A 25,466-nucleotide genomic window follows, 5' to 3' on the forward strand; every position below is an offset into this window, starting at 1 on the left:
CCGGGCACAGACGGCCCACGTGTGGGCACCCCGAGTGAGGACATACAGCAGCATTTCCAGAGTCCTCGCAGCGGTGAGGCAGCACGGGACCCACCTGGCCTCGTCAGGGCTTCCCGAAAGACAAAGATGCCCGAAGACCAGGGCCCTCCGTCCGGACAGGCCACTCTGAGTCCCCTCGCTGGGCGCTTGTCTCTCGTGAAAAGGCCCTCACATAGCACAGCAGAAGCTTCCACAGATTCCAGCCCAGTTTCCGAATCCAGGACGGACAGAGAAACGCGCTGTAGGAGATTTCGCCCGTGTTCTGAAACTCTCCTTGATCGCTTCTCGCGCTGGCGGAAGCAGGGAGCGCTTGGCCACCTTCATGCTTCCGAGAAACGTGTCCGCTCCGAAGATTCTAAGACTAAGTAGGAATGAAAATCGTGGAACTGAACTGCTCATATTCAACAACAGTATCTACCCTTGTGAGTAGGTTTGATATTTAAAAAACAAACTGAGAAAGTGGCCAAAACTGGCAGCCATTGTAAACGGGAAATACCTGGTCTCAAAGAATGTCGTTAAGGCGACAGTGACATTCGGAAGGGCCTGTGTGAAACCCAGCTCCTCTCAGGCAGTCTCCCCGCCTGCTGTTGAGAACATAGCCGCTGATTTGTCCTGGAGCTCCGTCCACCTGCGAGGAGCGGCCTCCCTGTTCGGGAGAGGGACAGAGGGGAAGAGCACAGTCGTGCGGAGGACTCGGGTTTGGTGTGGTTCGCCCACACGCGGTGGAGCCGCCGTCCTCGAGAAGAGCCTGAGACTTTGAAACAAGGACCTGACTTCAGACCCCATCTGTTTGGCTTCGTTCCTTTGAAAGCTCTTGAAGAGCAGACGTGGATAGGCTCCCGTGAACTCAGCTGTTGTGGCTTCCCCAGCTCTCAGATCCTGAAACCAGACGGAAGGTCCCAGCTGGGCCTTGCCCAGCCGCACACCCGGAACCCGGAGACAGGGTCTCAGGAGCCTGGGCGCTGCAGATTGTGGGGGAAAGCCGTGGGCTCTTGGGTGCTGTCACCTCCACAGACCTCGTTCCCTTCCCCGCGGCTGAGCTGGCATCAGAGGGGAGGGTCTCTGTTTCCTGGAGGAACGGACCCGCCCCGCCCCACCCCGTGGAAACTCTAGCACTCAGCCCCTCCGAGACGCCGGCCCGCTGCGGGGCACACAGTGGAAGGGAGCTTACCAATCCACGTCAGGAATTTTGAAGGGGCTTCAGGAATCAGGTGTTAAAGGCTCAGCATAGTAAATGCACAATTTGTAACGCCCCAGAGGCCAGGAGCCGCCCAGGCCTCAGTCCCACTGAAGCCGGCCTTTGTCCCGGGAAGTCGGCAGAGCCTGCGGACCTGGAACCGTGACTTTCTCCGCGAGTCTGGCTGATAAGGCCTTTGTGCCAGTGGGAACAGGTCGTAAAAACACCCGGCTTTCGTGTGCACCGGAGTCACCCTCACACCTCCCTGACCTCGGCAGTGGCCGCACCACAGAGTTCGGGAAAGTTCAAGCTGATTCCTGTTCACCTCCCGGCCCCCCTTCCAGGTGGAGGCAGGTTGGGGACACCCCCGCCCCCCACCAGGCCTAGCCCTGCAATTAGCACTAATAGCGATTAATTCCGTCTGCCGCTCAAAGTCCAGGCCGCCACGGCAGCGGGCCACTGCCCTGGTGTCCTGCGCTCCAGCCCTGCCAGGTGCCTGGAGGGCTGTCTTGCAGGTCCTGGGCTGGGGAGGGGGTGCCCGCTGTGCACAAAACTGCTCCCCACAGCCAAGAGCACTAGACCCTCCCTCTGCTCCGTGGTTCCAGCTCGGGGTTCCAGCCGGCAGCTGGAGCGTGTGTCCCTGGGAGGCCAGGCAGCCTGGGAGTGCGGGTGGGGGCTGCAGAGGGGTCCCGGCAAGACTGGGCAGCCCTCGAAGCTGGGAGGGGTGTGGGGGCGGGGACCTAGGCGGCCTTGGATCTGGGTGGGGGATTCCAGGAGGTCCGGTGGCCCTCAGAGCCAGGGTGGGGGGTCCCAGGAGAGCCAGCGGCACTCGGGGAGGGGGGTGAGGAGGGTGGGGGGTCCCCGGAGGCCGGGTGGCCCTCCGAGGGGGTCGGACAGGGAGGCGGAGAGGGGAGGCGGGCCGCGCCCAGCCCCCCGCCAGCCCCGGCCGGCCCGAATAGGAGCCCAGCAGCCCGGCCGGAGGGAGGACGCGGCCATAGGAGCCTCGCACGCGGAGCGGGACTCCAGGTCAGAGCGGGGCCTCGGGAGGGACGCGGCAGCGGGCGGGCCCCATTGCCCTCTAACGGGGCCCCTCGGGAACCCGGCCACGGACCCTCCTCTGGCCCCAGCCCGGCCCCAGCCTGCACGCCCGCTGAGCGCGTTGGCAGATGGAAGGGAGCTACCCCTGCCGAGGAATGAGCAGCCGAAGCAGCGGCTTGGGCTTCCCGGGCTTCGTGGGGGCGCCCCCGTAGGGCCTGGATCCCGTTTTGAAACACAGCGGCTCAGGTCTGAGTTTTGTAAAACGAGTATTTGGCCACTGTCATTTTTTAGATAAAATGATACAAAACTGGGATCTTGACAATTGCCTTAATTACAAAAGTTAATGAGGTTCAGATTCGATTCTCCATTTTAAAATCTTTTCACTAATTTCACAATGTATCTGAGAACAATTGCCAAATAAAATTACCGAGTACAGGGGAGAGGAAGCTCGCGGCCTGGCAGTAAATCCAGGTGACCGCTGGGGACCCAGTGCGGCTCTGTGTGTCCTTTCGGGAGCTCCCTACTGCTGTTCTGGGGTGAGTCAGGACAGGCGGTTCGTGAGGGAGTCCACACGGACGTGGCCTGTGGAAGGGAAAAGGGGTCCGACAAGGGAGGAGGAAGCTCAGCCTTCCGGATGTTTCCCAGGGCCTGGGGGTGAAGGGAGGGGCAGGAGGGGCAGGAGTGGCCTGCGGGCCGCCTGCCCAGCTCAGTCCGTGGGTGTCCGAACCACGTCCCGCTGCTGCCAGACGGTCTGGCCTGATCCCTCACCCCCAGGTCCTCCACAAGGAGGGCAGTGCCGGAGGGCCTCTGGGGGGGATCAGCCTGGAGAAGCCGGGACCCCTGCATTTCCCAGGGCAGATGGAATTGTCTTGGTCTTTTTCTGGCCTCCCGGTCAGCCCCATGGCCGGGCCTTCGGACTCCTGGAAGCACTTTGGTTACTGTTAACTGGATAGAGACCCAGGGTGGCAGGCAGTGGGTTGGCTGTTTGGCATTTCTGGACTTGAGATGCACGATCCCTGGTGTAGAAGCCCCACTCGTGTGAGGAGCTGGTGCCTGCCCCCCCGCAGGACCTGTATCACTGCTCTGCAGAGAGGGTGGGGCGTCCCGGGCAGAGGAGACCCAGTCCTCTCTCACAGTCACCCAGGCCTTTGCAGCCTGTTTCCTGGGTGCCATCCCAAACGAGCCTGTCCTGGTGCCCTTCTTTGCCGTAGCGTTTTCCAATCTTGGCCACACCTCCAGGGCAGGCAGCCACTTTTCCAGGCATGTGTCAGCAAACTGCAGAGCTACTCGGAGTGTTGAGGCTGGACATACCACATCACCTCCCCTCGACCTCAGGGTCTGTTGCTCCGGGCTGCAAGACCTGCCCTGAGTCCCCTGTGTCTTCAGGGGCACCCCCATCTAGACCCCAATGGCTGCTGGGCACCGAGCTTGCTGCAGGCACATGTGCCCCTCTGCCTTCCCTTGCGAACGGAGTCCACGCTCGTGTGAGACTGCCAGTCTGCTGCGCTGGCCCACGGAGCCTCTGTCTGAGCTCGTGGCCCAATTTCAAAACATGCAGATTCACTTTCGACCCCCTCTAGACCCCAAGCCACCCCACCCCCAGCAGCAAAGGGCGTCTAGCATACACACTGAGAAGGGGAGCCAGGCCCTGCTCCCGGATGAAAAGAGCCACCCTCCCTGAGACGTCCACTGGGACACGCCCTGCCTGGGAACTTTGGGGTTCATCTTCACTGATTTCAGCTTGCATCCCCTTTACCAATATCCAACAACTGGATGAAACAAATTAAAGGGCCTCCAGTCCTTCTGAGAATATTCTACAAAGTTCCAGAGGAGAACCCCCTAGCAGCCATGAGTATGCAGGTCCAGGGGCCAGCGGGCCGGCCCCGGCGAGGAGCAGTGTTGCCTGCGTGTGCCCAGTGTGGCTCTGAGCAGCAAGGACGGCCGCTCTCACCCCTTCTCTCTGCTTTTCCGTCCTAGATTTATTATAAAGTCATCAAGGACATCGAGCCTGGGGAGGAGCTGCTGGTGCACGTGAAGGAAGGCGCGTACTCCCTGGGGACGGTGCCCCCCGGTCTGGATGGTAAGCCCCCCGCCCGGCAGGAGCTCCTGAGGCCTCCCATCACATCACACCGCATGCCAGGGGCCGCGCTCCTGGGCTCCTGCCCCAGCCCCCCTCACAACCTCCCAGCCGAAGCATCGTGCTTGTTCCATCTGTGGGTTATACGGGCCACACGCCACATTCAAGATAGCACTGCAGACAATCTGAGCGAACGGTGTCGTGTGGCCTTGTATCTGTTGTCATAGAATCCCCGGGGGATTTTTTTTTAACTATATTATTATTATCAGCAGCCGCATGGTTTGCTCTCCCCAGTACTTAAAAAAAACAAAAACAAAAAAACAAAACAAAAACAAAAAATGAAGTTTTGCTGCTTGGAAACCGTCGCCCTCCAGAGCCATGGGAGACTTTGGGGCTCATGTAGGAGAGGGCAGTGACGGCGTGTATGTCTTGAGAGCAATGTCTGTCTGTAGTCAACAGCAGAAGTCCGAGAGAAACGTTAGGGAAAACTGGTTTCGCGAGGGGGAACACATGTTACATTATCTGTGTCGTGGAGAACAATGTCTAAGGATGAGTTGGCCAAGACAATGCCCGTGAGACCGGGCTAAGGGGGTCCCCCAGGGGCAGGGATGACGGTGGAGCTCCTCCGACTTGTGCAGAAAGCATTCCCACTGCCCGTCGCTCCTGACGCGTCCCTCGGTGCTTGTCCAGCGGGCTCGCTCCCCCCTCCCTCATCCACACCCGAGTGCATCTCAGAGGACGATAGAAAAATTCCTGCTGCAAAGACGCTAGGATTTCTGAAACGTAGATTTATTTTCCTTCATCCACATTGTGAAGCAATGTGCCATTCACCTTGGGGTTCTGGAACCGTGTTCACGTCCATCCGAGGAGCGCTGTGTTGGCAGTAGAGGGCTGTCCATTAACTCTCTGCGTGCCACCACTGAGCACACGGTGTCTTTTCTTGGAACAAGACCCTCCCGGCGGGGGCTGGCGATTCCACTCTCGCTGGAGCAGGAGGGAGGTTGGTTTTCCCCTTCCTGTCTTTCTTTCCCCCCCTCGAAGGCACAGAGGCTTAATGATTAACGCCACTTACCGCAAGTTCCTCTAATAATGTCACGTGAGGGAGCGGCCGTGGCTGGGCCCGGGACAGACGCAGAGATCTCTGCCTTAATTTACCCTTTCGATCCCTGAGCGTGGCCCGGCAGTGAGGGTCCTCCCTGCACGCGGCCCGTGTCTCTGAGCTGCCGTACTGGAGGCCGCAGAGCCGGGTCCCATCTGTACGTGCCTCTGGAGTTTGGTTTTAATTAGGCCGTCGAGAAAAGGAAAATAAATGGCTGAGGTCTGGGTCGTGCGGGGATGGTCTCATTTTCCTTAAAACAATTGTTGAAAAGACCTATGGAGCTCAGGTAGCTCAGAACTTGGGAAGATAAACCCACGCACCTCAGGGGAGCGTGCGAGGAGATTTCGTTTCTATAATGAAACTTCTTTCTTCCAAAAGGTTTTAAAAACCTTGATTGCTATCCACCACCACCACCCCCAGCCCCGGCCCCAGATCTCAAATGCACTGGGTCCACATTTCCCTAATAATTCATCAAACGTTTGTGGGCTAATTGCTTTCCACACATAATAGTCCAGCATCAAATGTCTGACTTTTCATGCTCTCTGCTGTCGCGGTCACCCCCTTGCCCCCCAACAGCCGCCCCCCCCGGCTAAACTCCGAATCACACAGAAAGAAAATGCAAAAATGTTCCTCACTAAGATAATTATCATAAAAAATCTTTTATCCCAGCCCCAGCTAAACGCAGAGGCCCCTTATCACGGCGGGAATTTGGAGTGGGCTCTCCAGCGCCTTTGAGCCTCAGTCTGGTAGATTAGCATGTACACGCCGCATAATTGTGTCCCCCTCGGCTCTCTGAAGCCATTAGGCACTCATGTATTTTTCTGTTACATTCCTGGTCTGCCATGGAAAGTTGCTGACGGAACTTCAGATAGACAGCCAGGCGCAGACCTGACACACGCCACCTCAGGCTGGCACTCCTGGGTCCGGTCTGCTCTGGGGAGAACCTGGAGCTTCTGCCCCAGCCCGCGGCCCCCACGGACTCCCCCCCGCCCCCAGATTCAGAGGAAAGGAGTTCAGTCTCGAATCACGATTTTTGTGTGCTGCGCTGGGGGCAGGGGCCTTTCCGGGGGGAACAACGTTCAGGTATCGCGGAAGAAACGGAGGCCCCGGGTCGCCAGCCGGCCGGGGGCAGCGCGTGCCGGGCCTGCGGGTCTGAGCCTGGGAATGCTCTTTCAAAGCTGGAGCTTTGTAAAGAAACGCGCTTCCAATTTCCCTGCAAGTGACTCAGAGCAGAGGGAAGCCACTTTCGGATTCATTAGTTCCAGCGACTTTTTATTTTGTTTTTACTCTCAGCGGAGAGGGGAAAGATTTCTCTTTCAGGAAAGCTCCTTGCTCTTGGGAGAAAATAAAGAAAATCATTTCCATTCAAATATGCTTTTCTTTGGAGAAAGGCTCCAAATGGTTAACTTTCCCCCCTCCATAAAAAGTCAAGAGGGTGCAGTGACTTGCGTACGGAGCATATGAGACGGATTATAACATAACATAACATAATAGGACAACATGGTCTGCTGCAGTACCGTGTCATACAATGTAACATTATATAACCGGAATGTAGCATATTCTTTCAGTATTTTGTTAATGTGGAATTACCGTGCGGGGCAGTGGAACCACACGGGCTGTGCGCATCCTTCGTGGCGCACCCAGCGAGCCCTCGGCGTGGCTGCTGCGTGCCCGCCTTACCTGTGTGGAGGATGCTGGGACACTTGTCCACACCACCGCACGGGGAGGGGGGGCTCACCCACGGCCGGCCCCAGCTCCATCCTTCACCCGGGGCGAACTTGGGTCCGTGCGGGGATGAGGGGGCAGGGGAGGAGGGCCACACGTATCTCCTCCATCTGTTTCATGGCCTCGGGACGTCCTCAGATGCCATCAGGGCGAGAAATCAGGCTCAGTTTTCATTTTAAGTCCAAATTCCAGATCGAAACTGAGAAAGTAAGTTGGTCGGTGGTATGGACGGGTGGGGTTGGCCTTTCTTCTTGTCTTTGTTTTCACATTTCAACTTCTGTGGCTGTTCCCAGTTGGGTCCAGAAAGAGTAAACTTCAAACTGGCATTTCGAACTCACTCGCGGCGCCGGTGGTGGTGGGAGGGCCCCAGGAAGTCAGAACAAACCCACAGGGGCAGTTGTGTGGGGTCGATGCATCCGGCTCCGTTCTGAGATGGTGTTCTCGGTCCTCAGATGTAGAGGAAATCCACATTTCTAAAGATGAGGAGGGCCTGCGGGGGAAAGCCAGGCCATTCCAAGCTCACACGCCACGTTTGGTGCTCTTCCGGGCCCCTCGCGGGAAGCTGGGACTCTGCCACCCCACTTCCCGGGCCCCGCCCGGTGCCCCAGCTCCAGTTACACAGCTCTGCCACCTCCTGTCTGTGCGTCCCGGCCTCTGTTTCCCAGTCTTCGAGGAGGCAGAAAAAGAGTGTCCTCCTGGGTGGGCGTGGATGCCTTGGATGCGCGAACAGCACGCGGCTCCTCGCACAGCGCTGGCTGTGTGCGGGCTCCCGAAACCTCGAGTGTCTCCACGGCTGTTCGCGTTATTTTCCAGGAGACATCTCTCTTGAAGGGGTCGCACGCTCGAATTCCGCTTCAAAGGCGACGCTGTGTAGACTCGCGGGGTGATTATTTCGTGATGTGCGTTCTCCCTGGGCTTGGTGCCTGGCATTCCACCCCGCTACCTGGGGACCGGCCCAGTGCTCAGATGGCTTTTGTTTCAGAATCTTCTCTGCCTTGGCGCTCCAGGCGGCTGTGGGCCCCACCGCTCCCGTTCCTCCTGCCCCGTGTCTGGGGTTTGCGTGGACAGGCTGGCCTTGCCTCCCTCCCATCCATTTTGCAGCTCAGCTTGAGTCCAGGGCAAGCTCCGGGGCGGCCTTTCTGGGAGATGTTATGGGCAGAGACTTCCAAGTCCCAGAGGCCCAAACCCATGCTCTCAGCCCCAGTGAGGGCCTGGGTGTTATCACTTGACTGCCAGACTCAGTGTGAGCCGCTTTTCCCCATTTGTGTGTATTCCTCCAATCGAACACTTCCTTGACGACAGGCTGTCCACACTGAGCCGGCCAGGCGCCTGGACCAGCGCTGGAGCCGCCCAGCCCTGCCGCAGAGCCCTTCCCTGGCACCCAGATATCCACCTCCATGCACAGATGGGAACAGAGGTCATGTTTGTGCTTCCGAGGGTGTCATCCAAGCCCCGGAGGTCCAGCCAGGGGCACCCCAGAGCCAGCTCCCATGGAGTCTGCCCCGTAGTGTCAGGGAGCGGGGGGGTATCCGGGTGCCCACCGGTGGAGATGCCGGGTATGACCAGAAATGGGAATGGCACCTCCCCCATTAGACTCAGGGAAGCTTCTAGTCGTGAGCAGGAGGTCCTCGCTCCCGCCGGGCTCTCCCCTAAACCCTGTGCAGGCTGCAAATCTCCCAACTCGCTCCTTGGCACCCAGTTACGGTGGTCTCTCTGACACGGGAGGAGGCAGAGGGCACCCCCTTCTTCCTGCCCCCCCATCTCCCTGCCTCCTTGGCTTCGACATCCCTCAGGGTCAGGCCATTCCGGTCATCAGTCAGTCCAAGGTCGCTAGGGCTCAGTTCTGCACGTGCACACATGCTCATACTCAGACGCATTCTCAAACACACATTCACAGTCGCACAGACATGCACACGTGTATACACACTCACACATACATATATGCACTGACGCATTCACACTCAACACGTGTGACACACGGGCAGCCGTGCACACCAATGTGTGTGCATAACGTGCGCACCCACGAGCATATGGCAAGGAAATGCACAGGCGTGTGCACGGAAACATGCATTCAGATGTGCAATGTAAGTGCACGCGTCACACAGCAGGCACACCTGCCCTAGCGCCCACGCACACGCATGTGCACGTGAACGCATGCGGCGACATACATGTTCACACATGGAGCCACATGCAGAAGCACGTGCACACGCACACACGTGCACGTGAACACACGTGCACACCCGCGCACACACACTTTTTCACAGCTGCACGCCTGTGCACACACAGACGCACACGTACACAGTTCCACGCCTGTGCACAAGCACACGTGCATTCCCACACTCGCTACAAGCACACACGCGCACACCTTTCAATCCATTAGTGCAAGAGCTTTTATTGCACATGTTTACTCCCCGCCTCGGGCAGGAAGGGGGCGCCCGCTCTGGGGAGAAGCTACTGTTCAGCCGTCGCTGGGGTGGGGCCTGGGGATGGGCCCAGAGGTCGTCTCCCCAGGGAAATTTATGGCTTTGAGCTGACTGTTTGGCTTGGCACGGTGGTCAGGATGCCGCCTCGTAAACTTAATAATAGCTGCCCCCCTTTTAATTCGTTTGACCTTGACGACAGTAATTTATGAGATGCATTAGAGCTCTGCCGCGTGTTTTCTCCTAATTCATAAACAAAGCGCTCGCCAGCTTCCTCCTCTGCTCCCCAGTGCAGGGCCTTCGCAAGCCCAGGGTGGCCTTCTGCCATGCGGGGTGGGGCCCAGGGCCTCTCGGGGGTTCTGATGATGCAGACACGGGGTCCCCGCAGTCCCCAGCTCCCTGGGGCAGCCACACCTAGGTCCAGGGAGGTGGGGGCAGGAAGGAAGCAGGAGCGGGAACAGCCAGTGTGGGAGGCAAGGCCCGGAGGCCCCCCGCACCCCTTCACGGGCCCGGGGCCTGGGCCCCGACTCGTGCTCCCCACCCACCTCCCCTCCTCTCTCCCTAGCAGAGGAGCCCACGTTCCGCTGTGACGCCTGCGACGAGCTCTTCCAGTCCAAGCCGGACCTGCGGCGTCACAAGAAGTACGCGTGCGGTTCCGTGGGGGCCCCGCTCTATGAGGGTCTGGGCGACGAGCTCAAGCCGGAGGGGCTCGGCGGCGGGGGTGGCGAGCAGGCCCACGAGTGCAAGGACTGCGAGCGGATGTTCCCCAGCAAGTACAGGTGCCGCCCCTCCCCCTCCCCGGCCTGCCCCGCCCCCCCAGCCCCCAGTCCCCCGGAGCCAACCAGCCCTGTCCACACTGACACACGGACAGTTCCAGGGACAGGTGGAGACAAGGGCCCCCTCTGGTGTGGCACAGCTCGGGGACAGGCACCCGCACTCATCCGGCATCAGGGACGGAGTAGGCCCGGGAGCTGGTGGTGCTGGCCACAGGGAATCCTGGCTCTGGCTGTGAAGGCCAGGCCCCTGTTCCGAGCCCCGCACCCCTACAAGATCCACAAGTGGCCCGGTAGAGACATCGCCAGCCCCACCATTCTGCAGGCAGGGCTCAGCTGTGGAGACAGCCTAGGAGGGGAGTGAGAGATGCAGGCCAGACCCAAGATGTGAGAATTCTGAAGCAGGATCCAAGACCAGGATTGGGGGGGCGGGTGGCAGCACCCTGCTGCCCAGGGCTCCGTGGAGTGACCTGACTCTCTGGACACACGGGACTCCTCACCCGGTGAGCAGGAGCTGGAGGGACCACCCAGGGGTCCCTTATCCCCCACCCCAGGCACAGGTCTCTGCTCCCCATGGATGGAACCCGCCTGTCCTGGGAGACTTCACAGATGTGGGCGCAGTGTGCCAGGTCTGCCGCGTGACAGCTGGACACAGTCAGCCTAGGACAGGCACAAGCTGGCCCTCCCCTAGGACGTGGGGGCCCTGAGGACCCATGGGAACCCCTAGGAAAGATGAGCCTTCTGGGCTTTATAGGGAGAGAGCCAGGACTGGGGTCCTAGTGCTCCAGGAAAGCCTGAAGACTTTTCCAAGGTGGGCCCCTCCTCCAGCCTCTGAGAATGTCTCTAGCACAGCCTCGCAAGGTCAGAGTAAAACCCCATCAGGTCACTAAGTGGCTCTGGTATTGCTGGGAACCGGACGCCAATCCCACCGTGGCATCCCTGGGGATGGGAAACCCTCCGCCCTGAACAGATGACTGAGAAAATAAGCGTTTGGGCAAATCCCGACTGAGGCCCTCGGCGGTAAGCACTGCTCAAGAGGGTCCGTGTTTTCTTTACATAAACACATAAATCACAATTAACAACAGGGAAAAAGATACAATCTGCCAGTGCTCAAGGACCAAGCGTTTCTGATGTAAATGGATGGCTGGGCCCCGTAATTAACGGGCCGTGATGTATTGCTGCTTTGCTCACGGAGATTAACGGTCACACCTGGGACAGGAGGGGAAACAGGACGTCCCCCGAGAGGAGGGGGTCAGGAGCTGCGCCTTCATCCAAGTGCAGCCGCCCCTGCCCAACAGCTGGGCTCTCCCCACCTTATCACGCCGCCATTGGAGACCCACCCACTCACCCCCAGCCCACCTCCTTGGTGTGTGCGTGGTGGGGAGGCCAGGGGTGGCCTTGGGTTTTCTCCATCCCGCCCCCACTCTGGGGCTCATGGCAGTGTCGGAAGCTTCTGCACCCCTTTTCCGAGGCCCAAGGTTAGCCTCAAGGTCAAGGTCATCTTGAAGAGCAGCCAGGCATTGTAAGCTGGGGTCCTGCCCTGCCTCTGGCTGCCTGGAGGAGTGGTCTTGGATGAGGGCCTGAGCTTTGTGCAGGCACCGCTTCCTCCCCGTGTGCTGTGGGAGGGCCGCCTCTGCCCCTCCATCCTGTTGACCTGTCCATAGAGGAGGTGGACAGACCCGCTGCCAGGACTCACTCTCATCTCTGAGCGGGGTGGGGCAGGGCATGGGGGAGGCTGAGGGGCTCTAGGCAGTGGGCAAGCAGGCAGGCCCCCGGTGACTCATGTCCCCCGTCCGCATGCAGCCTGGAGCAGCACATGGTTGTGCACACAGAGGAACGGGAGTACAAGTGTGACCAGTGTCCCAAGGCCTTCAACTGGAAGTCCAACCTCATCCGCCACCAGATGTCCCATGACAGCGGCAAGCGCTTCGAATGTGAGAACTGCGTGAAGGTAACATGCACACGCACCTGCTGCTCCCGCCCGCGCCCCCCCCCCAAAATGCAGATGAAGTGTGCAGAGTCCATAAGACACCTGCAGTCCTTCAGGTGCTTCCGTCTACCGGGGAAGGAGGAAGCGCGCCAGGTCACACAGCTAGGGAGGAGGCCGGGGAGATCAGACGCTGTCCTCTCCGTGGGGGGCTCCTGCCCCTGCCAGCGTGTCAGAGCCCTTCGGCCTAAAAACGCGTTCTGAGCTCCCGCTGCAAGCATCCTGGCCGCAGCTCCCCCAGGAATGATTGTTGAAGACACAGAGTCTGGGGGGAGGCTCGGCAGCTCACTTGAGGTCATCTGGGGGGTCACCCTGACAGCAGAGACAACCTCCGGGCCAGGTTTGGTGCAAGGAACAGAGCAGCACCCCCCAGCGGCCAGAACTGGGTGAACAGGGAGCAAGCTAGGGTGTCTGTCCCCCAGGTGTTCACCGACCCCAGCAACCTACAGCGCCACATCCGCTCGCAGCACGTCGGAGCCCGTGCTCACGCCTGCCCCGACTGCGGGAAGACGTTCGCCACGTCCTCGGGCCTCAAGCAGCACAAGCACATTCACAGCACCGTCAAACCTTTCATATGTAAGTGGTCCTCCAGCCTGGCCCCCCCGCCCCCCCACTGGCCTCCGTGGGGGGTCGCTCGGAGGTCAGGCCAAGGCATGAAATCCCTGGGCTCTCCCATTCGCAGGACCCCTGCTTGCTCAGAAACCTCTGCCAGGTGAAGCCCAGGCCCTGGACACCCTCCTGGCACCGCCTCTTCACCACTTTGCTCGGCCGCACCTGCTCATCTTGTGACCCATCTCTCTCTTGCTGTGGCCTCGTTTTCCCCTCCTGCTCTGCTTGGTTCCTCCCCCTCGCTTACCCCTACAGCCGCCAAACGTGGGGGGTAGGAGGTGGGGAAGGACCGTTTCAGCAGTCCTGGGTTCTGCAGAAGGAGCCAGCAGCCCACCACACCCCCGTTCTCTCTACTCTCCCCTATACTCACACCCCAGCCTGGGCTCTGGGAGGCACGGAAACCCCAGTGACACTGAGCTCTGCTCACCCTCACAGCAGCCTTTGGGGAGCCCAGCCGGTATAGCCTGCCCTGTCCGGGCAGCAGGGGCCGCTATAAATGCCCCTGTCGTCATAACGCTTACGTGCAGTGCAGGAGACAGAGGCTAAGCCATATGAGCAGAAACGGCACGTGGGACCAGCCTATCAGCCTAGAGGTGGTGGCACGGGGTTAAGAGGCTCTCCAAGGGCTCAGGGTGGCCCAGGTGGGTGCTGGTCCTGTAAATACCGCGGGAGCCAGGACAGCTGGTCAAACAAAAGGCGTTCCAGCAGAGATCTGGATGGGCAGGTGTGAGCTGAGGGGCACCTGCAGGGCAGGGGTGCTCTGGATGGGGACTGGCAGCACTGAGGCCTTGAGGCCTGCATGTTTGGGGGAGTCAGTGAGGGGGAGTAATAGAAGAGTGGACAGAGGTCACAAGGGTCAGGTCTTGGGGACCATGTGAGCCAGTGCAGGGGCATGACTCTTATTCTCAGTGAGTTTGGAAGCCACAGAAGATTCCTCTCTACCTAGCAGTGTGCTGCCTTAGTCATACAAGATTGCGCTAAGCCATCATTTCATGTGACTTGCACTTCATCATCCACACGAGGTCATGCGGGGTCATCATCCACACGAGGTCATGCGGGGTCATCATCCACACGAGGTCATGCGGGGTCATCAACCACACAAGGTCATGCGGGGTCATCATCCACACGAGGTCACAGGGGTCATGATCCACACGAGGTCATGCAAGGTCATCGTCCACACGAGGTCATGCGGAGTCATCATCCACACGAGGTCATGCGGGGTCATCATCCACACGAGGTCATGTGGGGTCATCATCCACACGAGGTCACGTGGGGTCATCATCCACACGAGGTCATGCAAGGTCATCGTCCACACGAGGTCATGCGGGGTCATCAACCACACGAGGTCATGCGGGGTCATCGTCCACACGAGGTCATGCGGGGTCATCGTCCACACGAGGTCATGCGGGGTCATCATCCACACGAGGTCATGCGGGGTCATGATCCACACGAGGTCACAGGGGTCATGATCCACACAAGGTCATGCAGGGTCATCAACCACACGAGGTCATGCGGGGTCATCAACCACACGAGGTCATGCGGGGTCATCATCCACACGAGGTCATGCGGGGTCATCAACCGCACGAGGTCATGCAGGGTCATCATCCGCACGAGGTCATGTGGGGTCATCATCCGCACGAGGTCATGCGAGGTCATTTCCGCACGAGGTCATGCAGGGGTCATCACATGAATTGCGCTGAGTCATCATCTCACGGGACATTGTGCGGGGTTGTTCACACGGACTGTGCAGAGTCGGCATCCACACACACTCTCGTAGCATACTTCAAAAATCCTACCATGCAAGGGCCTGGCAGAGAAGGAAACCGAGGCTCATGGACATTAAGTGACCAGGGGCTCATGGCCATGCTGCAGAGCGTGGATTGTCGCCCAGGCCTGGCCCCTGAGCTGGGCTGGGAGGCTGGAACCCGTCGGGCCCCGTGGCATCAGTGGGAGGAGTAACTGGGCGCTTGGGGCCTGGGGCTTGGGGCTTGGGGTAGTTTCCTGGTGCTGTTCGAGTGCAGGACACCTGCCCCAAAGGGGCCCCACTGACTGGCTGGTCAGGCCTTTGTTGCGTGGCTGGGGCTGTGCCCTCCTCCTGCCCGCTGTCCCCAGCCCACGCTTCCAGTGCCCTGCCGGAGATGACCCAGACACCAGTGTTCTGGGTCACACGCCCCGCCCCCAGTCACTAGCAGGTTCTAGAGAGAGACCGTGAGCAGTGGCGCCGCAGGGCCTGTTGCCTCTGGGAGGGGTCAGGAAGCAGCGAGCTGGTGGGGGTGGGGGCCGGAGGCTCTGACGGGGACCAGAGAGATGTGTGTCCTGCTTTCCGTGCGTGAGGGCCCCAGGCAGTCCCACTGTGGGGCGTCAAATAGCAGCCTGGGGTTTTGAAGTGAGTGTGGGAGCAGGAAATTGTGCCCCTAGGTTCAAAAGTCATGACCTTTCTGGGCACCTAGACCCAAAGTTCTGTGAAGTCTCCATGGAGCGTGTGTAATAACGTAAGTTCCAGGAACCATCGTGCTGTGCCTGGGTCTGAGCCCACTGTTTCCACGGCTCACAGACCCCTCGTGTGGACGAGCAAAGCATAGGCAGCCCGGCCCCTCTGGGCACACCCTCCAGCTCCCGCCCTTGCCTCACGCTCACCTGGGTGTCTCAGCTTTTGGCTAAAGGGTGAAGCTAAAGAGAAAATGGCAAGCATGGCCAGGTGGCCTGTGTGGACATGTCGTTCAGACAGGGCGGCATGGATTTCAGAAAGTGGACGTGGGAAATGTGATTTTGCACATCCCTCAAGCCACGGCCACAGTAGACGGCCGTGCTGGGCTCAGAAAAGCAGCGCTGCAAACAAGTGGTGCGGGTGCACACATCCCGGCCCCTCTGGGTGGCTCGGAGGGCGCAGGCTCACGGAGACACCATCACTAGTGTGCACAGACGGCAGCCACCTGGGTGCACTCGTGGCACACTCGGATGTGTGCAAAAACCCGGCTAGAAGCCCCCGAGCCCTTCCCTCGCTGAGCACACAGCCGAGGCAGCGTTCCTTCCCAGCGGCGCCTCATGCACCAGGGAGCTGGGGTGTGTGCTGGGGTGTGCGGGAGAGCGGTCTCCCGGAGGTCTCTCTGTAGCCCCAGCATTTCCGCCAGACCTCTCCATCTTATGAGTGGAAGGGTGGGCGCTGAGGGTCCCAGGCTCCCCATGACCAGGCGTGCTGCTGACCCAGGGGCCCTTCTGGAAGCTGCCGCAGGTGGGGGGCCTGGTCAAAGCCAATTTCCAAGCTCAGGTCGGCAGCAGCCACGAGCCAGGCCCTGGCGAGCTGAGCCGGGGGTGCAGCGAGGAGTCACGTGTTTGGCCAGTGAGGCCCGAGCTGAGGAAGGGCCTGGCTCCCCCGAGGCCGGGTGGGCAAGCTGTGTATTTATAGACCGGCTCCGTGGCTGGCACCTCTGAATGAGCCGCCTCCCAAAGACAGCCAATTTGATCTGATGAGGCCGTACTCACCCCCCTCAGCCTTGAAAACGTCCCACCGCACGGACGATGGGAAGGCAAGGCTCTTAATATAAATAGATACTGTGCCGAAGGAACTCGGGACCGTGGGGCCAGAGCACCGGCGGGAATAGCGGGACACCGGGCAGTCAGGATTTGTGGCCAACAAGAAACAGGCTGGATCCATTGTTTCCACCAGGCTGCGTTTAGGAAGCAAATTGTCCTGCCGAGAGAGGGGTGTGTGTGTGTGTGTGTGTGTGTGTGTTCCTCCCTTTCTGGTTAGAAAAACAAGAGAAGAAAGAAAAGCTGGTGATTCACTGACGACACTCAACTCACAGGCCGTGGGGGAAATGGCGAGGCGGGGTCCCCAGGCCCCTGGGTCCTGGTGTCCGGCCCCGCTGGCCCCGCCCCCTCCCGTCAAGAGCAGCGGCCAGTGCCCATGAGCCTAAGCCCAGCTCTGCTTCTTCATCCCAATCCGGAGAGGCCTCACTTTCCTTAAACACGGAGCCAGCCCCTCTCCGCACGGCCCTGGCTGGCTTCGCTCCCACTCCCAGCTTCAAGCCAGGCCCAGACCACCGCACGCCCCCGGGCACCGTGCTCCCAAGCCCAGACTCCTTGAGTAAGAATCCCCTGAGTGGGCAGGTCATCCCTGAGGCCCCTCTCCCTGGACAGAAAGCAGGAGAGTTAGTCTGGCCATTGGTGTTTCCTCTCGGCCCTGCTGGGACAGTGCCCCTGAGGGGGACGGGGAGTGGCGGGAAGCTCGGGGGGCCGGAGCAGGTGCACACGTGACTGCACACCACGGCTTCGCCCACCCTGGGCTGTTGCAGACACTCCCGGGGAGAACAGCTTCCGATGGGGAAGGTTGAGGGAGCTGAGAGCTGTCCAAGTGGGAAGGCACAGGTGGTCCTCAGCAGTCTGCTCGTCCCCGGAGCCCAGCCCCAGGGTAGAATGCACACACACACACATATGTGTGTGCACACGCAGGCAGGCACACGTGCAGACACGCACACATGCAGACACAGCACACACGCGAAATTCAGGTGTGTGCACACTCATGACACACATACACACATGTGCCCACAGGTACACGTACACACCTACACATGCCTGCACACGCGTGTGCTCGTGGGTACATGTACACGCACGCGAGCCTGTGTGCAGACACATAAATGTGCACACCCACACGTGCACACACACGTGCCCATACATGCAAGCAAGCATGCAGACATACACGCACACACCGGCATGCACACGTACACTGTAATGTGTGCACACGCACATAGACACACGTGTGCGCACGTACACCGGCACAGACGGCTCCAGGTCTCAGGGGCCGCAGCGCCCAGCCCCCCTCCCCCGCAGGGTTTCCCGGTAATTTCATATTGTGTCTGTTTGCTCTCTGCTGATGTTTTAGGTGAGGTCTGCCACAAGTCCTACACGCAGTTCTCCAACCTGTGCCGGCACAAGCGGATGCACGCCGACTGCCGCACGCAGATCAAGTGCAAGGACTGCGGGCAGATGTTCAGCACTACCTCCTCCCTCAACAAGCACCGACGCTTCTGTGAGGGCAAGAACCATTACACGCCGGGCGGCATCTTCGCCCCGGGCCTGCCCTTGACCCCCAGCCCCATGATGGACAAGGCGAAGCCCCCCCCCAACCTCAACCACGCCAGCCTGGGCTTCAACGAGTACTTCCCGTCCAGGCCGCACCCGGGCAGCCTGCCCTTCTCGGCGGCACCCCCCGCCTTCCCCGCGCTCGCTCCAGGCTTCCCGGGCATCTTCCCTCCGTCCCTGTACCCCCGGCCACCTTTGCTACCTCCCACGCCGCTGCTCAAGAGCCCCCTGAACCACACCCAGGACGCCAAGCTCCCCAGCCCCCTGGGGAACCCGGCGCTGCCCCTCGTCTCCGCCGTCGGCAACAGCGGCCAGGGCGCCACGGCCGCCGCAGGGCCTGAGGACAAGTTTGAGCGTCGCCTGGAGGACTCCTACGCCGAGAAGCTCAAGACGAGGGGCAGCGATATGTCGGACGGCAGTGACTTCGAGGACGTCAACACCACCACGGGGACCGACCTGGACACCACCACGGGCACGGGCTCGGACCTGGACAGCGACGTGGACAGTGACCGGGACAAGGCCAAGGACAAGAGCAAGGTGGCGGAGGGCAAGCCCGAGTGCGGGGGCGGCACAGCACCCCCGGGGGCCCCGAACAGCGTGGGCGAGGTGCCCGTCTTCTACTCCCAGCACGCCTTCTTCCCGCCCCCCGACGAGCAGCTGCTGGCGGCCTCGGGCGCCGCGGGCGACTCCATCAAGGCCATCGCCTCCATCGCGGAGAAGTACTTTGGCCCCGGCTTCGTGGGCATGCAGGAGAAGAAGCTGGGCTCGCTGCCCTACCACTCCGTCTTCCCCTTCCAGTTCCTGCCCAACTTCCCCCCAGCCCTCTGCCCCTTCGCGGACCGCTCTCTCGCCCACAACTTGCTGGTCAAGGCCGAGCCAAGGTCGCCCCGGGACGCCCTCAAGGTGGGCGGCCCCAGCGCCGAGTCCCCCTTCGACCTCACCACCAAACCAAAAGAGGCAAAGCCTGTGCTGCCCGTGCCCAAGGCACCCCCGGCCCCGGCGTCCGGGGAGGAGCAGCCGCTGGACCTGAGCATTGGCAGCCGCGCCCGAGCCAGCCAGAACGGAGGGGGGCGGGAGCCCCGCAAGAACCACATCTACGGGGAGCGCAAGCTGGGGGCCGGGGAGGGGCTGCCCAAGGTGTGCCCGGCGCAGCTGCCCCAGCAGCCCTCCCTGCACTACGCCAAGCCGTCACCCTTTTTCATGGACCCCATCTACAGGTATTAACACGCCCCGCCTTCACCTGCTCTCCCAAAGGGGCCTCAACCCTGCTGGGAACCCCCCAGCCTTCCCTCAAACCCCACGCTGGCTCCCCTCTGTCTCCAGCCGTCTTCTCTGGACCAACTCTGCCTCCTGCAAAACTTTCCCTGCTCCCAGTGCCTGCACTTCCCTGAGGCCACCCTGGTGGCCCAGGGGAGAGCCACTGGTCTCCAGGGGGGAGGAAGAGGCGGGGGAGGAGGAGGAAGGTTTGCGAACCATGAGCACACCCACCTCTCTGATAGCCCTCCCAGTGAAGGGCCATTTTAACCCCCCTTCCCAGTCTCTGGGCAGGCTTTGATCGGGTGGGTTCGTTAGGTGGGAGGGGTCCGACCCCCATCACACACATCCTGCAGGTGCTGGGCAGCTGAGCCTTGAGGAGAGAGGGCTGTGCTCATCATGGGCCTTGGGCAGGAGGCCTGGAGGTGCGGGTACCGTGCCTGGGCACCATGGCAGGGCTCAGGCCGTGCCTGTGTGGGACAGAGGCCCATGTGCAGACACACGTGCATGTACACCCAGTGTTCAGGGAGCACGGGAGCACGTGGCCTGTGTTCCCCAAGGGGCCAGCTGCAGCCTGGTGGTGGGTGTGCAGGTGAGGAGCCCAGATCCGCTGAAGGTGCACGTGGAACTTTCAGAGAATGATGTCAGAGCAAGACAGCTGCCAGGCAGGGGGAGGCCAGGCTAGTCTCGGGTCCTGCCCTCTGCACTCAGCCCCTGTGGCCCTGGCCGCCTGTGTGAGCAGCCCGTCCTATTTCCTGCTAGGGCCTGACATCATCATCAGGGGAGACAGGGAACACGCCTCTAGGTGTTTCTTTCAGAACGCACCATCCGTAGATGGTTCAAGAGAGTTGAGCAGAGGCTTGCAGAGGAGCCGTGACTTTCAGCTGCCAAAGCTGCTCCGTAGCTTTCTGGGCAAACGTGGTCGCCAAAGGCCTAGGGAGTGCCTGACCGTGAAATAAGACTCTCCGGGCCCCTGGGTGTGGCCCAGAGTGCCCCATGGGATGCGCAGCCCTTGTGCAGAGGACGAGACAGTGACCAGAGGCCGAGACAAGGGAACTTCCGCTCTGGCCGCACAGCTGGAATCAGCAGGCTCTCAGTTAATGTCCTGCCGCTCTGTCCCTGACCTCCCTGCCCTCTCCTCAGGCCCGCACTCCGTCCCTCTGCCCCTCTCACCTTGTTCAGGGCCATGGGCCTTTTTCTGGTAGCTGGAAGAACACATGGTGAGGCCGAGAAGGGCACATCCTCTCAGGGGTCCTCTGAGACCCGGCGTGTCCCCGACTCTGGCCTTTGGATCTAGGGTCCATGGGCTGAGGGAGGGGATGCCTGGGCCCCAACTTTGCCCGCAGACACGAGCAAGATGTCTGTGTGCAGGTTAGCCCCACATCGTCTTCCCGCACCCCCAAGCCCATCAAGATAGACAAGCACGAGCAGCGTTTGAAGGCCTATCCCCAGGCCAAGCTGTGGGTGACCACAACTGCCCACAAACAGGCTGAGCCCTAGGGCCGGTCAGGGCCCTCCACCGCTCCTGGGTGACTCCAGCAAAACCCCGCACCGTCCCCGCAGGCCAGCCCCCAGATCCCGCTCACCCTTCACACACATAACCCGCCATCCTCCGTCCCCCAGGTTCAAGGAACTCAGACCCCGCACACCCCTCCCATGCGGGTCCCCCTGTTGCAGGCTCGTCTCACTGAAAAGCCGAGTCCCACACGGCCCAGCTTTGAATGGAGCCCTGGGGAGGCCCTTCAGAGCAAGATGCCCTCCCAGCCAACTTCCCACACAACCAACACTCCCTGTCAAGGAGGGACCCCTACACCCCTCATTCTCTCCCTCCTGGGCCAGGCTGGGGGTCCTACGGGGTTCCCTGCGGGGGATGCTCCCCGGGGGGCTGCACCATCTCCCCGCTGCCTGTGCTCCTCTCCTCGCGCCATCCCCCCATCCTGCTTTGGTCGCTGTCCCAGCCGGGCCTGGTGGGCAGCCGGCCCTCGCATGGACCAAACGGGAGCGGCTGGTGTGGGGTGTGCACAAAGGGTCCGTGTCTGCGGGTGGAGAAGTGGCGGGTTTCCCCAGAAGGCACTTTATGATTCTCTACCCCGCGAGGAGATAGGCTGGCGTTGCTGGGAGACGCAGCGTGGAGGGATCTCAGGAGCCGCCCCGGCCCCTTCCTCCGCTTGCTCTGTGATGAGCAAAGTTGTCACCAGCATTTGGGAAATGTTCTAGAATTGTCCTCTCCAGCAGCCATTGTGAGTGTTTAGGTAGACCCTACCTGGCAGCCGTAGGGAGGCCCCGGGAACCCCTTGGATGAAAGCTGGGGGGCTTGGGGGAGTCTGGGGACACTTGCGTGGGTCCAGAACTGGGTGTGGTGATGGGAAGCATGAAGAGGACGTGGAGCGAGCGTTCAGGCAGGTGGCAGGCTCAGAGGCCGTGGAGTGAGTGGGTGGGCTCTGTCATGACACCCTCACCACTGTCAGGTGAGACACAGTGCCAGGTGAGCCCCGCCTCGTGACTGGTGGGGCACAGGTGGGCACCGTCCCTGTGCAGCCCCGGGCAGCTCGGTGAGGTCCGTAACCCTCTGTGTTGTTGTCCAGCAGGGTAGAGAAGCGGAAGGTGACGGACCCCGTGGGAGTCCTGAAGGAGAAATACCTGCGGCCGTCCCCGCTGCTCTTCCACCCCCAGGTAAGACCCACGGGGGGGCCAAGCTGGCCAGGAGAGCGACCTTGGGACCCCCATTCTGGGGTCTCCTTCCGGGCTGCCCAGGCAGGCAGGCCTCCGCAGGGGACGGGCCCTGAGCGTTCATCCAGGTGGGCCTCAGCTTCTCCGCCCGTCAGATGCCCAGGGGGGTTCTCTCCCTGCAGCCCCTACGGGTCACCACAAGGCCGAAGAGGGTGAGAAGGGCCAGGACGGGTGAGGAAGGAGGGTGGTGCTCTGTGGGGCAGCCCCGTGGGTCCCTCGGAGGTGGGCAAAGACCCCAGACCATGGGGGCACTTGCTGACCCACAGCGCAGGCTCTCGGAGGGGCCGTGAGCATCAACAAGGCAGTGGGCGAAAGCCAGGTGCAGGAGTCCGAGACCTTGGAATGGAAGGGATGGACGCGGGAGGCATGGGTGTGGGCAGGCACTTACGTAGGACCATGAGCACAGGGGTCTGAGCACGGGGTGGGGGTGTACAGGGGGGAGGGGCGGGGAACAGGGCAGAAGCAGACGGACTGGCTCCAAGGACAAAGGGTCCCAGGAGGTGGTGGGCAAGACGAGCCCCTCCCCCAGGGCTGCTTGGAGGGGCGGGGGCTGTCTGCCAAGACTAAGGCTGGGGGTCTGGGAAAGAGAACCCCCAAGTCTGGGCAGTGGCCACACACCCCGCTGGCAGGCACTCCTGTCCACACCCCGCCGGCCTTGTTCCCCCAGGATGCAGGTGCAGAGACACCGCAGACGTGGGGATGAGCAGCAGAGCTGGGCAGAGGCTCCCCATCTCCTGCCCGAGGGCCCACCTGTGCTCCCTCCTTGGGCCCAGCCTCCCCCACCCACTGGGGGTCCTGGGAGCTGAACTGTGGGATGGCCTGAGCCAGACTCCAGCCCGGGGCATTGTTCTCTTTCTCGGTGTTTCCCACCTTGGACACACACCGCCGGTTTGTGAAACCTGCCCCCTGCCTGGGTTCACAGCTAAACTTAGGGCCTCCCATTGTTTCGCTGGGGCCATGGGCTTTGCTTAATAACTTCCCCTGATTTTCCTCGGGTCAGGCTGGAAAAAGCCGACCAGCCCGCCAGGCGTATCCTGTGTTTGTGTTTGTGCGGGAGCTCGGCCGGGAATATCTGATCAGGCGGAGCACCAGCCGGACCTGCAGGGGCCTCAGCCAGACCCACCCAGGCCTGAGGAGGGGAGGCCTGGCAGGGGGCCGGCTGCCCATTGTCCCTCCTGCCCGCTCCCCCTGAGCCCTGCCACCCCCATGCCTGCCCATGGACCAGAGCGCAGGGCAGGGGAAGGGGAGAAGGACTGGGAAGTCACCTAATTAAGTGGTCTGAGGTCAGGCCATCACTCAGGCATGATGACGGATGGCTGTACAAAGTACAGGGTCACTCCTAATGATGACATCAGCCCACGGTGGCCAGGTGCCAGGCAGGACTTTGCGGGGGCCTTTGGTTTGGGAGGCCTGACACGCGTGTGTGCAGCCCCTGGGGTGCAGGGCGGGCCACGGCCCCTCACTGCCTCTGGAGCTCCAAGGAGTCTCTGTGTGGAGAGTTCCAGAACCTTTCACGACTTCGGCTAAAACTGAGACACAGAGCCAGGTGGGCAGCGTGCTTGCACGGGGGTCCCCATCGTCTCGGCCGTGGAGGGGCCGCAGCCAAGCCATCTGCCCGTCAGCGGGGACAGGGCTGGCAGTGCACGGCGGGCAGCATCGTGTGTCTGAGGACGGCACAGGCATTCCCCAGGGGAAGGACAGCAGAACAGCAGCTCCCTGCCCTGTCTTGTCCCCAAACCTCAAGCCCTTGGGGACAGGTGCTATCTGGGGCTGCAACCACAACTCTGCCCACCAGGTGGAAATGGCCAGGGACGCACCCCCGAATCCTCACCAAGCAAGCCCTTGGCATCTCCGAGGCCTGGAGAAGTGGCCCCTCTGGTCCATGTCACCATGTCCCTGGCACATGGGCATCCTCCTCTCAGGTTCAGTTAGCAGCTTCTGGCCCTAGGCTGTTGGATTCCCGGAGAACTTTGCCTGCAATTATGGCCCACTGCCACCAGATGGCGCTGCCTAGACCTGTGGCCGCTTTTAACCTGGGACACAGGGAGCTGTCTTATTTCGAGAGAGGGAGAAAGACAGACAGAGAGAGGGAGAAGAGAAGAGAGGGAAAGACATAAAGAGAGAGAGAGAAGAGAAGAGAAAAGCAGGATGTGATTCTGTCTTTAAACGAAGCTAACCCTCCAGGAGTGCTGGCCAGGGTCAGGACAGCAGGACGGTGCTGGGGGGTTTCCAGATCAGGGGACATGATGCCGCGAGGCCGGAGCCTGCGCCCCACCCCGCATGCCCCAGCCAGGCAGAGAGTCAGGCTGGCGAAGGTTGGTTCTGGCTCCCTTAGCCTGGGCCCTGGGCTGACACAGGGCTTCCAGGGAAGGACAGGTGCAGGGCTGGCCACAGGAAGTGAAAGTATCCACCGCGTGGCCGAAAAGCTCTGGAGACGGCTGGTTCCACCCACAGCCTGAAGCCCACAGGAGCTTCTGGTCCTGGTCCAGCGGGTGACATGCCCAGTCCCGGGGGACCCTCAGGTGCCCGGGGGCTGGGGCCAGCCTCCTCAGGGGGTCCCACCATCTCTCCCGCTCTCCTGCCGGCAGATGTCAGCCATCGAGACCATGACAGACAAGCTGGAGAGCTTCGCGGCCATGAAGGCGGACTCGGGCAGCTCCCTGCAGCCCCTCCCCCACCACCCCTTCAACTTCCGGTCCCCGCCCCCCACGCTGTCTGACCCCATCCTCAGGAAGGGCAAGGAGCGCTACACCTGCAGGTGAGGCGGGGCACGAGGCGGGCTGGTGGGGTGGCCCTGGCCAGGTGACCACAGGTGCCACGCCGTGGCTGTGAGCCTGGGCTTCCTAGAAAAAACATCACAGCCACAACACGGCGTAGTGGCAATAAATGGTCCATTCACCGATGGCGGTCATTCACCGATGGCCCATCGTGCGTGGGCTTCATGTCCCCTGCCCCACTAGGCGGTGTTCCCGTGAGCATGAGGAAACGCAGCCCTAACCTAGCCGGTCAGAACCCGGACGGCCCAAAGCCGAGGGTGGCTGGTCAGCAGTTAACCGAGGCTCTGGGAGTCAGGTGGAAAGCCCAGGCCTGGGGGAGACACGCACCGTGTCCGTCCCCAGCTGTATGAGCCTGTCCTAGCCGGTCCAAGCCAGCTCAGCGGTCCTCAGGCTGCTCAGGGAACAGGCACACCCAAGCAGGCCGGAGTCGGCAAGCCCACCTGCCCCCCAGGTGTGGGGCCTCGGGCCCTAGCCCCAGAGTTGGAGGAACCACGTCAGGAAAGCATACGGGCGCCCGAGTCTGCGGCAGTACGACTGCCTCATGGTCACCCCATCCCTCCACCCCAGGTACTGTGGCAAGATCTTCCCCCGATCAGCAAACCTCACGAGACACCTGAGGACACACACGGGGGAGCAGCCATACAGGTAGGAGCCCGCCCCATGGCGGGGGGGGGGGGGC

General features: G+C 61.2%; 1 protein-coding gene across 1 annotated transcript in view; it reads left to right on the forward strand.

The window, feature by feature from the left end:
* The window catches only part of PRDM16 (PR/SET domain 16), a 212,774-nt gene that overhangs the window by 167,974 nt on the left and 19,334 nt on the right, over positions 1 to 25,466 (forward strand). The window contains exons 5-13 of the mRNA XM_040645533.1: positions 1,431 to 1,433; positions 4,232 to 4,334; positions 10,144 to 10,354; positions 12,152 to 12,299; positions 12,758 to 12,911; positions 17,827 to 19,243; positions 21,869 to 21,953; positions 24,599 to 24,768; positions 25,355 to 25,432. Of these exons, the coding sequence (XP_040501467.1) occupies positions 1,431 to 1,433; positions 4,232 to 4,334; positions 10,144 to 10,354; positions 12,152 to 12,299; positions 12,758 to 12,911; positions 17,827 to 19,243; positions 21,869 to 21,953; positions 24,599 to 24,768; positions 25,355 to 25,432 (2,369 nt within the window). The remainder of the gene's footprint in view (positions 1 to 1,430; positions 1,434 to 4,231; positions 4,335 to 10,143; positions 10,355 to 12,151; positions 12,300 to 12,757; positions 12,912 to 17,826; positions 19,244 to 21,868; positions 21,954 to 24,598; positions 24,769 to 25,354; positions 25,433 to 25,466) is intronic.

Source organism: Ursus maritimus, unplaced genomic scaffold (assembly GCF_017311325.1).
Source record: "Ursus maritimus isolate PB19 unplaced genomic scaffold, ASM1731132v1 scaffold_32, whole genome shotgun sequence".
Lineage (NCBI taxonomy): Eukaryota > Metazoa > Chordata > Mammalia > Carnivora > Ursidae > Ursus > Ursus maritimus.